The sequence below is a fragment of the Ranitomeya imitator genome, chromosome 1 (assembly GCF_032444005.1).
Source record: "Ranitomeya imitator isolate aRanImi1 chromosome 1, aRanImi1.pri, whole genome shotgun sequence".
Taxonomy (NCBI): Eukaryota; Metazoa; Chordata; class Amphibia; order Anura; family Dendrobatidae; genus Ranitomeya; species Ranitomeya imitator.
Genome location: NC_091282.1, coordinates 705819454 through 705833170, shown reverse-complemented (window position 1 = coordinate 705833170; position 13717 = coordinate 705819454). Strand labels below are relative to the sequence as shown.

The following is a 13717-nucleotide window of genomic DNA, read 5'->3' as shown; positions in this document are numbered from 1 at the left end:
AAGCTGTATAGCGCTGGAATAAATATTAATATATATACATATATGTGTCTCACTGACATATATATATATATATATACCTATTCTATGTGTACACATTTATTCTACCTATTCTACTGTAAGCTGTCAGTGTGATTTTACTGTACACCGCACTGAATTGCCGGCTTTTCTCTCTAACACCGCTGCGTATTTCTCGCAAGTCACACTGCTTGTCCGTGTGTAATCCGTATTTTTCACGCTTCCATAGACTTTCATTGGCGTATTTCTTGCGCAGTACGGTGACAAACGCAGCATGCTGCGATTTTGTACGGCCGTAGAAAGCCGTATAATACTGATCAGTAAAATACGGCAAATAGGAGCAGGGGCATAGAGAATAATTGTGCCGTATTTTTTGCGAGTTTTACGGACGTAGATTCTGCGCTCTTACGTCCGTAAAACTCGCAAGTGTGACGCCGGCCTTAACATGAGTGTTTAACGCGTCAGAGTGCTTATATTGAGTGGGGCAGAGAGGATCAGTGATTTATCTAGGTTTATTTCAGGAATAACCAAAAGGAATAGGCATGAAAAATTCATCCTGATGGGCTCCGTCCACACTGAGCATTCATTTACATATGGAAAAATCCACAGCGGGTTAGGATATGTGCACATCCTGAGTATTTGCAGCAGATTTTTCTTCTGTTAAAGGGAACCTGTCACCTGAATTTGGCGGGACTGGTTTTGGGTCATATGGGCGGAGTTTTCGGGTGTTTGATTCACCCTTTCCTTACCCGCTGGCTGCATGCTGGCTGCAATATTGGATTGAAGTTCATTCTCTGTCCTCCATAGTACACGCCTGCACAAGGCAAGATTGCTTTGCGCAGGCGTGTACTATGGAGGACAGAGAATGAACTTCAATCCAATATTGCAGCCAGCATGCAGCCAGCGGGTAAGGAAAGGGTGAATCAAACACCCGAAAACTCCGCCCATATGACCCAAAACCAGTCCTGCCAAATTCAGGTGACAGAGTCCCTTTAAAACCAGAATGCTGGTAGAAAAAACACAAAATGTGTGCATTTTTTATGCATTTGTACTCGGATTTTTGTTTGCATTTTTATGTTTTTTTCACACTCGTTTTTGGTGCATTATTTCTTGTGTTTTTTTCTCATTAACTTAAACGGGTGAAAAACACTGCAAAAACCCTGAAACAATTGACACGCTGCAAATGTGAAAAACGCTTAGATGGTTCAAATCAGCAAGGAAAAAATAAGCAGCGTGTGCATGAGATTTCCGAAATGTCATTCAGTTTGTATGTATTGTAAAATGCTGCTTTTTTCCCGCAGGGAAAAAAACATGGCAAAAATGCAGTGTGTGAACAAGCCCTTACAGTATCTGCAATAAGGGTGTGAATAGATCTCATGTAAAGGCTGGAAAATACCCTGCACAGAAATTGACATGTGATGTAGAATGTTATAATTCACAAATTGTCTGTTGTGGATTTTTTGGTACAGAATCATTGAAGAGGGATTAAATCTGCAGTGAATTCTCCTCCAAATCAGCAACAAAATCTGCTTATGTGAAATGTGGATTTTGCCGTGGATTCACGAGGACCTAGTTTTATGTTCTAGCTTCATGCTCATGGAACATTTTTTTGCAAAACTGCCTTTTTTTCTGTCATTTTTGTCCACAATTCTAGCAGCAAAAAAGGCTATAACCAGATGTTAACTATCAGTCAATAGACAAATATGAAGCTTTTTTGTCATTTGCTTTTTTTTAGTGTCCTTGACATTTTTTTCAAAACTAAGGGTAAGTGACAACGGTCAATATTGGCCGCAGAAAAATCTGCTTCAAATACTGATGTGTTGGCAGGAAAAACACAGTGCATATTGTTGCATGCATTTTTTATGTGTTTTTTTAATACATATATTTTTTTAATTCATTAAAATGTATGAAAAACGTTGAAAGAATTAACATGCTTCATTTATGAAACTGCTTCAAATCTACGAAATCTAAGCCACGTGTGCATGAGATTACAAAAAACTGATTGACTTTGCTGGGACTGTAAATTGCTGCGATTTTGATGGCAAAAACGGGCAGAAAAACTTGGGAAAAGTGCGGCTTATGTACATACCCTCAGCCTTCATTTAGATGTCTGTTTGTCATGTGCTCTGTTATTTTCACATACATATGTTTATAGAAAAAAGTCACAGAAAAGCTTTAAAATAAAAGGATTGCAAATTACAGCGATATTTACAACCCATAAAAAACGTGGCAGAAAACGTATTTGTAGCCTAAGACTAAAGCCACATGACAACATGGGCCGGACATAAGCAAGTCTAAGACTAGTACATGAGCGAAAGCTTTAAGCCAATTTGCTGCCATGTGGCTTTTTTACAACTGATTTGTGGTTGTGAAAAACTGTCAGATCCTAAACATATTGAATGAAAGTCACAGTCAGCTTAATATTGAAGTTCATAGGGCAAAGTCCAGACTTGCAACCTGAATTCCAACAGATTTGATTTCTGGCGGTTGCGCTGCGGTTGTGAGTCACGTTGCAGTGCTATTGACAGTCATTACATGAGATGTCACAAGTAGATTTGAGCGAATATGTTCAGAATCGGTTGCCGAATCTGAATTTGCCATATTAGTGCCATATTGGTACCCCAGTTTGTTTGATGATCAGTTCCGAACATATTCGCTCATTTCTACTCACATTGACTCCAATGACATTTGGCTCTGTTCGGCGAATGTTGCAAAAACATTATTCGTCGTCGATCATAATCAGGACCAAATTTTGAAAAATTTGCTCAACTGTAGTCACTGGGCGTCATTACAGTCTTCATGATGCTATGAAGCGCTAGCCTAATGCTATTAACCTCTGGAATTACCGTACTATAAATGCTCTTTTTTTGTTTCTTTTCTTTTGTTGATATATTTTCACCCCGTGTGAACTAGGCTTTATATATGAATTACTAGAGAGCAGTCGTGTCATTGCAGGCTTCTTCATGATGGCATTCCAGCCTCTTCGCTTAAGTTTCAGGACCAGAAGGGTGGTGTTGTTACCCTGCCCCCTCGAAGTCCACAGAGTCTACAGCAGTGGCAGAAGATTGCTGAGTATTATGTGGAAGGCCCACAAATGCAGCTTGTTGGAGAACAGGTAACATGGCTTCCAGAATTTAAAAAAAAGCCGTGACATGACCCTTCCAAAGATGTGATGGATTTAAAATAACTCCATTAACTTATTATAAGGCTTCAGGTGGCGTTCTCCTGTGCCTTATTATACATTTGATATATGGGGTATTCACAAATGTGTATTTTATATTGTATGTACAGTATGTATATTGTATGTAACCATATGTCTCTGTTGTTAATATGTAGGCTTTTGTGAATCCAGGAACTCTGAAGATGTTTTGGGCTCCAGCTCCCCCCAAATTCTCAGCTCCTCTATCACTCTTGCAAAGAACCCTGTTTTCCAAGTATGAGGTAATAATAACGGCATAGATATATTCACTGTAAGTGTAGACTTATGACATCATATGGCTGTGATAATGCATACACAACCTGTTATAAAGGGGTTGTCCAGGCTTGAGGCTCAAGTCTGTAGTCCAGGGGTGGGTAACCTTTTTTTTGCCAAGGGCCTTTTGGAATTTTATAATATCATTCAAGGGCCGTATCAAAATATTAACTTAAAAATTAGCAAACTATATTGAATCAAAGATATAAATAAATTGCAGCTCCCCCCCACACACAGTATAGTGCAGCTTCCCCCCACACACAGTACAGTGCAGCTCCCCTCCCCCCACACAGTATAGTGCAGCTTCCCCCCACACACAGTACAGTGCAGATCCCCCCACACAGTATATATAGTGCAGCTTCCCCCCACACACAGTATAGTGCAGATCCCTCACACACACAGTATAGTGCAGCTCCCCCCACACACACAGTATAGTGCTGCTCCCCCCGCACACAGTATAGTGCAGTTCCCCCTACACACAGTATAGTGCAGCTACCTCCCCACACACAATATAGTGCAGTTCTCCCCCAACACACAGTATAGTGCAGGCGCAGCTCCCCCAATACACAGAGTAGTGCACTTCCCCCCCACGCACAATATAGTGCACCTCCCCCCACACACAGTATAGTGCAGTTCCCCCAAACACATAGTATAGTGCAGCTCCCCCTATTACACAGTATAGTGTAGGCGCAGCTCCCCCAACACACAGTATAGTGCAGCTCCCCCCACACACACAGTATGGTGCAGCTCCCCGCACACACAGTATAATGCAGGCCCAGCTCCCCCAATACACAGTATAGTGCAGACACACACAGTATAGTGCAGCTCCCCAATACACAGTGTAGTGCAGCTCCCCCCCACACACAGTATAGTACAGCTCCGCAACACAAAGTATAGTGCAGCTCCCCCAACACACAGCATAGTGCAACTCCCCATCACACAGTATAGTGCAGCTCCCCCCAACACAGTACAGTATAGTGCAACTGCCCCGCACACAGTATAGTGCAGGCGCAATTCCCCCAGTACACAGTATAGTGCAATTCCCCCCACACACAGTATAGTGCAGTTCCCCCCACACACAGTATAGTGCAGCTCCCAAACACACAACAAAGTTCAGCTCCCCACAACACACAGTATAGTGCAGCTCCCTCCACACACAGTATAGTGCAGCTCACCAACATAAAGTACAGTGCAGCTCCCCAACACACAGTACAGTGCAGTTCCCCCCCACACAGTATAGTGCAGCTCCCCACCCAACACACAGTACAGTGCAGTTCCCCACCAACACACAGTATAGTTCAGGTGCAGCTCGCCTAATGCACAGTATAGTGCAGACACACAGTATAGTGAAGCCCCTGCATTCACACACACACACACACACACACACACACAATAATGCATACACACACACTCGCACAATACTCACCTGCTCCAGGCTCTGCTCCAGTCTCATCGGCTCCACTGCAAGTACAGCATGGCGCACAATGAAGTGACGTCATCGCGTTCCCGCTGAGTCACAAACAGAGGGGGAGTGATGGGAGAGGAAACATCTGACGCTCTTTCATCCCTCACTGCTTTCAGCTGTATCGTCGTCTTTGATACCGATAAGTTGAATGAGTGATGAGGACGGCACCAGGCCACAGAGAGGCCTTCCCCGTCCAGCTCTGCAGAAATAAAGGGCCCGCAGCCAATAATGGACAAAGTGGCTGAGGGCCTCAGCAGATGATATTGCAGGCCGGACGTTCCCCACCCCTGCTGTAGTCGCTCTATGAGACTGCATACTTGTGAATACTTAAAGCGCACAGTGCAAACTGTCAGGATTCGTCAGCGCTGGGTGGTGGCAGTTATGTGACTGCAAGTAGAATTCTCCAGGCATTGGAGAATCCTAACAATGTGGACACTGCACGCTGCGCACACTGCACGCTGTAAAGATTCACAAGTGGTTTGCACTTGTGTCCTAAGCCCGGACAACCCTTTAAAGAGTAAAAAGATGGATCTGTTGGTTTTGCCTTGATTCTAGTTTACATTGCCATTGTAGTAAAGTGCTCTTTATGGGACATCAGTGAGATTCTGAAAAGTGGCTTTTGCACAGGGTGCACATTTTTTAACCCCTTAGACATGCCCCCAACCTTTGGCCTGTGAATTATAAATAGGAAACATGACCATAGTTCCCTCTAAGTTGTACAGTCGCCCAGCTCCGAGGCTACTCCTGTTCAGTGGAAGACTGCTACGCTAATGATCAGGCAGAAGGCAGAGCGTTCCTGAATCACTCTGCCCTATCATAGAGAGAACTGTCCAGCTGTACAGTTATGTCCCGCTGCACTCATTAATATTGTCAGTGCCGGATGGAAACATCAGATACAACAAAGGAGAACCCTGGAGAAAGGAGAACTAAGGCACTCACTGGACACCAGGTATGCAGCATTAACTCTTCCTTCACCCTAGGTCAAAAACCTTCAATTTAATAATTTGTCTGCCGGAAGCTACACTGATAGTAATCCATTCGCTGCTCTAGACCATCAGGGAACCTTTGACCCCATCACCAGTTATACTGACATTAACCCTTTCACTGCCCTAAATCACAATGGATGCTGGCACTGATACATTAAATGCCACAGATCACCTGTCACATGTACATTAACCCTATCACTGTCCAACCAGAATAAAGATATTAACTACTTCACTCCTCAGATTTACCATGGATTGTCACATTGTCCTAGACGACAAGCAATATTAACAGTATCACTTTTACAACCTGAGCGCATTGGAGATGCTGATACATAAAACTTTACTGTCATATTTTATCAGAGGGGTATTCCCATTTTCAAGTTCCTATCACAATATGTAGTAGATGTAATAATAATATTATCAAATATCTCCAATTTAAAATGTAGTATAGTTCTTCTGATACTCTATGTCACTTTCCTCATGTTCATGACATTGCAGTAGCTTCGATATACATGGTTACGACCACCAACAACTAACTGTCACAATATGAGAGGTCGTAACCATGGATATCTAAGCTACTGCAATGCCCTGCACATGGGGTAAGCGACAGCGAATCAGAAGAGCTATACTACATTTCTAATTGGAAGTACTGTATTTGCTAATATTACTACTGTACACTTACTACATATTAGGATAGGATCTTGGAGATGGGAATGCCCCTTTAACAGTTGACTGCCCATGTCATCCAGTAATACAGACAGTCATCCGTTTCTTGACCATGAGTGGATGCAGACAATAACCTTCACTGCACTGTTTGCCTGGATGCTATGTGTCCCTCTGCTTTCTAGCTGATTAGCAGGGCCACTTAAGGTACCTTCACACTGAACAACATTACAAGGATAACGATAGCGATCCGTGACGTTGCAGCGTCCAGGATAGCGATCTCGTTGTGTTTGACACGCAGCAGTGATCTGGATCCTGCTGTGACATAGCTGGTCGGAGCTAGAAGGCCAGAACTTTATTTCGTCGCTGGATCACCCGCTGACATCGCTGGATCGGCGTGTGTGACGCCGATCCAGTGATGTGTTCAATGGTAACCAGGGTAAACATCGGGTTACTAAGCGCAGGGCTGCGCTTAGTAACCCGATATTTACCCTGGTTACCATTGTAAAAGTAAAAGAAAAAAAAACACTACATACTTACATTCCGATGTCTGTCACGTCACTCGCCGTCAGCTTCCCGCACTGACTGTGAGCGCCGGCCGTAAAGCACAGCGGTGACGTCACCGCTGTGCTCTGCTTTACGGCCGGCGCTCACAGTCAGTGCGGGAAGTGTTGTGAATTCCGTTCTTGGGCTCCCTCCGGTGGTTGTAAGTGGCACTTTTGTGAGTTCTGCTCTTGGGCTCCCTCCTGTGGTTTCAAGTGGTATGGCTGCTCCTTGGTTAGCTGTCAGCAGCTGCTTTCACTGATCGTCTTTTCTGCTCAGCTATTTAGGCCTGGCTCTTTCTTCAGCCACTGCCACTTGTAAATGGTTCCTGGTTGGATTCACATCTCTTTGGATTTCCCTGTTATCCTGACCAGTTCAGCAAAGCTAAGTCTTGCTTGCTTTTTTCTGTTCACTGATTGTGGACTTATCCGTTCTGTGCTTTCTATGTTTGTCCAGCGTAATCAGTATGAATTAATTCTGTCTTGCTGGAAGCTCTGGGAAGCAGATTTACCCTCCACACCTTTAGTCAGGTGTGGAGATTTTTAGTAAACTCTGCGTGGATTTTTGTAGTGTTTTATACTGACCGCACAGTATTCCATCCTGTCCTATCTATCAAGCTAGACTGGCCTCCTGTGCTCATCCTGGTTTCATTCTGTGTATGTCTTTTCCCTCTCCACTCACCGTCATTATTTGTGGGGGGCTAATCTATCCTTTGGGGATTTTCTCTGAGGCAAGATAGTTTTCCTGCTTCTATCTTTAGGGGTAGTTAGCTCTTAGGCGGTGACGAGGTGCCTAGGGAGAGTTAGGAGCATCCCACGGCTACTTCTAGTGTTGTGTTGAGCTTAGGGACTGCGGTCAGTACAGTTACCACTTCCTTCAGAGCTCGGTCCATGTTGCTCCTAAACCACCGTATCATAACAGGGAATCTGACGGCGAGGGACGTGACAGACACCGGAATGTAAGTATGTAGTGTTTTTTTTTTTTTACATTTACAATGGTAATCAGGGTAAACATCGGGTTACTAAGCGCGGCCCTGCTCTTAGTAACCCGATGTTTACCCTGGTACCCGGGGACTTTCCAACGATCACGGCCAGGTCTTATCGCTGGTCGTGATCGTTGGAAAGTTGCTGAGTGTGACGGTACCTTTACATAAATGTGATGCAGTTCTATGTTGTCTTTCCTAGAGGTTGAAATGGTCTGATCACTATCTTCTCAACTTGTTAGCAACAAAGACACACAAGGAACATTGCATATGGCTCTCATAATCACAGAACCCAGACCCCTAAACTAGTACAAACCCCAAATTAGGCCCCCTTAACAAATAAAGATCAAACCTAGAATATTAATATTTTCCCCATACAGGTCACCGTAAACAAATACAAACCCCAGTCCTGGTCCCCTAAAATAATACTGACTACAGACCCATCATAGTGCATTTTCAGCAGCATTTAAATATGTGAAATAACTTTCTGGTGGTATTGTACTTTGTTGTACCTTTGTTTCGCCTTTGTATGCATTCATTCATTATAGATGCAGTACCACTAATGTCCAGATGATGGCATGACAGCATTAATATTTTGTTTGCTGGAACCTGGACACGACATCTTGGAGCTCATTTGGATTTTCTTGTATGCGTGCTTTCTGTGGTTGCAGATTCTGTTGGAAATTTAATACATATGCACTATTTTTTCTTGTGAAATGATGAAAATCCTACTGGACCCTATCAAAGTCAATGAGAATCATCATGTAATAAATCTGATCTCGGCTTGAATCAAGCCTATATGTGGACATATCCCTACAGGTTTTTAAATGCACATGATACTATTATATACAATCGTCAAAAAAATAAAGGGAACACTAAAATACCACATCCTAGATATCACTGAATTAAATATTTCAGTTGTAAATCTTTATTCATTACATAGTGGAATGTGTTGAGAACAATAAAACATAAAAATGATCAAAGTAAATCAAAATGAATATCCAATGGATATGGTCTGGATTTGGAATGATACTCAAAATCAAAATGGAAAATCACATTACAGGCTGATCCAACTTCAGTGGAAATGCCTCAAGACCTAGACCAACTCCTGGACAGTCTGTGGTGCAATGTGACGTTGGTGGATGGTGCGAGACATGATGTTCCAGATGTGTTCAATCGGATTCAGGTCTGTCGAACGGGCGGGCCAGTCCGTAGCTTCAAAGCCTTCATCTTGCAGGAACTGCTGACACACTTCAGCCTCTTAAGACCTAGGAGTGTCATGATTCAGAAGGAACCCAGGGCCAACTGCACCAGCATATGGTCTCACAAGGGGTCTGAGGATCACATCTCGGTGCCTAATGGCAGTCAGGCTACCTCTGGCGAGCACATGGAGGGCTCTGCGACCCTCCAAAGAAATGCTTCAAAATTACAACTCAGGTGCACAGTGCTTTTGAATAGGTTCATTGTATTATTACATAAATTGTTGGTATATTTTGGGATTGATGGTGTTTTTCCTGTCCTGTGGGTGGATCCCATTCATGGGAGCGTATAGTATGAGCTGTTTTTAAAATTTTTGGTGTTGTGTTGACTCTAATAATTTTTGGTATTTAATTGGTTGTCCCTGCTGCATAGCATGTGTGTTTGTTGTCCTCCAAAGAAATGCCTCCCCACACCATTACCCTCTACCAAACCAGTCATGCTGGAGAATGTTGCAGGCAGCAAAACATTCTCCATGGTGTCTCCAAACTCTGTCATGTCTGTCACGTGTGCTCAGTGTGAACCTGCTCTCATCCGTGAAGAGAATAGGGAGCTAATGTCAAATCTGCCAATCTTGGTGTTCTCTGGCAAATGCCAATGGCCCTTGTTGGGTTGTAAGCACAACCCCCACCTCTGGACATCGGGCCCTCATACCACCCTCATAGGGTCTGTTTGTGACAGTTTGAGCAGTTTGATGTTAGTGCTGGAGGTCATTTTGCATGGTTCTGGTACTGCGCCTCCTGTTCTTCCTATCACCAAGGAGAAGGTAGTGGTTTTGATGCTGGGATGTTGCCCTCCTATGGCCCCACCACATCTCATCGTGTACTGGCCAGTCTCCTAGTATCTGCTCTATGCTGTGGACACTGTGCTGACAGATACAGCTACCCTTCTTGCCACAGCTGGCATTGATGTGCCATCTTGGATGAGCTGCACTATCTGGGCAACTTCTGTGGGTTGTAGACACCGCCTCATGCTACTGTAGGGGTGGGAGCAATTACGAGATGCAAAAGTGACCAAAACAACAGCCAAAAAGGATGATAACAGAGAAATGGTCTGTGGTCACCCCTTGCAGAACCACTCCTCTATAGGGGTATTCTTGCTGATTGCCTATCATTTGAACCTGTTGTCCCATTTGCACATCAGCAGGAGAAATTGATTTAGAATCAGTGTTGCTTCATAACTGCACAAGTTGATTTCACAGAAGTGTGATTGACTTGGAGTAACAATGTTTTGTTTAAGTGTTCACTTTATTTCTTTGAACAGTGTATATAATTTTTTTACAGTTCTGCTTAAAGCAGCTCTATCACCAGATTTCACAATGAAAACTGAATATATTATTAAATAGATATATTAGACCTGATGAGGTTAGCTTTGTCAAAGTGGCTGAAAGTGTTCTTAAAATAGCATTTTCCAGCTAAGGCCGGGGTCACACTCAGTGTAGGGAAATACGGTCCGTTTTTTACAGGCGTAATATGCAGAAATGATCCCAAAACAGTGATCCTGTAAAACCTCCGTATGTAATCCGTATGGCATCCGTACTGCGTTTTTTTCACGCAACCTTACAAAATGGACATTTAACGGTTATAAGGCCTGAAATTAATTTAAATCATCAGCATAAACCCTATTTAAGGCCTCTACAACAAGTGGAACCCTCCCATATGGCGATTTTGTTGCTGTGCTTGTGTAAGTGTTTTTGGTGATACTTGGGCAACATGTGTGACCTCCTACATTTCACACCAACTCAGCGGGTGTTGTCACGTCGCTTTGGCCAGCCATACCCAGTGATAGTGGATCCGCGAAGGTGGAGAAGAAGAATGTGGGTGCATCCACTTTTGCGGCAACGTCTCGCTAAAAGACATTTTCACAGGCTATATTCATCTCTGCGGACACATCCGGACAAATTCTTCCAGTACTGTTGCATGACAATACCCACATTTGATATCTTGTTGGAGACAGTACGTCCAGGAATAACGTATCAGGACACCAGGATGTGGAAATGCATATCCGCAGAGAGCGTCTTCTCCTTACCTTACGGTATGTATTCATCATCCTCACATGTATGTTGATGATGTTTTTTGTACTATTTTGATTTGCCTAGCATCAGATTTAAATTATATTAATCTATTTGTACAAAATCCGATACAAATATGTAGTAAATATTAAATGTTAGTAGCCAGTGTAAATTTAGTAAGGTACACTGGTCTCCTGCCTTTTTATATCCTCATATTACTTTGCTTTACTATGGTTTTGACCAAGCATTGTAAGATTGCTAATGTTTTTTTTTTGTTGTGCTTTCAGATTCCTGTCAACTGGATTGTCTTATACCGGAATACATCTGGAATTTCTCATAGGGCGGTCCACTATTTCCGGCATTTTGCGTAATACATGTGTTCAAATATGGGACAAACTACATGAACTTGTGATGCCTTAGCCCAAAAGGGAGGATTGGCTGAAAATAGCCCGTGGATTGTCTGACTCTTGTGATTTTCCTCACTGTATTGGAGCCCTGGATGGGAAACATATCAGGGTGCGTAAGCCGTCGAACTCGGGCTCCCAATTCTACAATTATAAGCAGTTTTTCTCTGTAGTTCTGTTAGCTGTAGTTGACAGTAACTACAGGTTTATAATTGTAGACATTGGGGCCTATGGGCGAACTGGAGACTCTAGAGACTTCAACACGTCCATTATGGGTCGGCGGCTACGTGAAAACCTGTTGGATCTCCCACCACCACGACAATTCCCAGGCTCCAATGCTGAAGCAGTGCCATATGTCCTTGTGGCAGATGAGGTTTTCCAATTGACCAGGCATGTCATGAGGCCTTATCCCAGGCGCAACCTTGACCACCGGCGGCGTGTCTTTAATGTCAGACTTTCACGGTGACTGGTGGAGTGCGCCTTTGGCATTATGGCATCCAAATGGCGTGTTTTCCAGTCTGCCATTCAGCTGAGTGAGTCAAATGTAAATGAAGTCATAAAAGCTTGTGTTGTTCTACACAACTTCACAAGAATTCATGAGAGCTCCTCAGCTGACAGTGGTGAAAGCATGTTGGCTAATGTGGGTAGGCCTACAACACAAGTCCTTCCTCAGCGGCGTCCCCTTTCTGGCATAAAAGTTAGGGATATTTTTACAGATTATTTTATTTCTCCTCAGGGTGCTACTCCCTGGCAAGATAATGCTATTTCTATGTTGTAGTTTTTTTCCTTTATACCTAAATATTTTTGCCTAAAAAAATGCATAAATTACTTAAATTACTTAACTATGTGTGTTTCAATAGACTTCTTTAACACATGTTTAGGAACCTAGTAATTGAGTATGATGTTGTAATGATTGGTCCAGCAAACTGAAATTGACTTTTGACTATATATTTTTATTATAGCAAAAGCCTTTTTTTTTGTTAAACACCATATTAATATCATATGGTATTTTTTTTTTTAAACAAACTTGACATAACCCATTTTTTTAGAAAAATAGAACAAAGTGCTATCACAGCAGAGTAAAACCAAAACATGGTTAGCAACCAAAAATATTTACACCAGAAAACATTTTGAATTACAGATTCCTGTAAGTTGGTGGAGGTGATGGCGGCCGCTCAGGGTCCTGGTCAAGTGGCCTTGTTGGGCCAATTGTCCATCAACCTGTGTGTATGATGTCTTTCCCTGATCAAAATGCTGTCCTTGCTCATATTGGCCAGTTGGGTATTGGCCATAAGGATTTTGAGTATGGCCCTCATGAGGTTGGAAAAAGGCCTTGGCACATTTCCTGTCACCTGCTGAACTCTTGCGTATTTCTCGCAAGTCACACTGTTGGTCCTTGTGTAATCCGTATTTTTCTCGCACCCATAGACTTTCATTGGCAGATTTTTTGCGCAATACGCTGACAAACGCAGTATGCTGCGATTTTCTACGCCCGTAAAATACGGATGCGTAATATATGGCAGATAGGAGCTGCCCCATAGAGAATCATTGGTCCGTGTGCAATGCGTTGTTTTTGCGCCTCTCATACGTCCGTAAAACTCTCTAGTGTGACTCCGGCCTAATGCTCTAATGGTTATTGTCATTTCAGGCCGCAAAACTTGAGAAAGGATTAAAGTGAATACACCAGCCCCACTAGGTGTAACAGATATACAGGGTGGGCCATGTATATGGATACACCTAAATAAAGTGGGAATGGTTGGTGATGTCAACTTCCTGTTTGTGGCACATTAGTATATGGGAAGGGTAAACTTTTCAAGATGGGTGGTGACCATGGTGGCCATTTTGAAGTCAGACATTTTGGATCCAACTTTATTTTTTCCAATGGGAAGAGGGTCATGTGACACATCAAACTGACTGAGAAT

The 13717-nt window shown here is 43.1% G+C and overlaps 1 protein-coding gene across 1 annotated transcript in view; it reads left to right on the top strand.

The window, feature by feature from the left end:
- Positions 1-13473, top strand: part of LOC138642473 (uncharacterized) — an 81601-nt gene extending 68128 nt beyond the window's left edge. Inside the window, exons 6-8 of the mRNA XM_069730690.1 lie at positions 2971-3130; positions 3352-3456; positions 13444-13473. Coding sequence (XP_069586791.1) covers positions 2971-3130; positions 3352-3456; positions 13444-13473 — 295 coding nt within the window. The remainder of the gene's footprint in view (positions 1-2970; positions 3131-3351; positions 3457-13443) is intronic.
- The last annotated feature ends 244 nt before the right edge of the window (positions 13474-13717 follow it).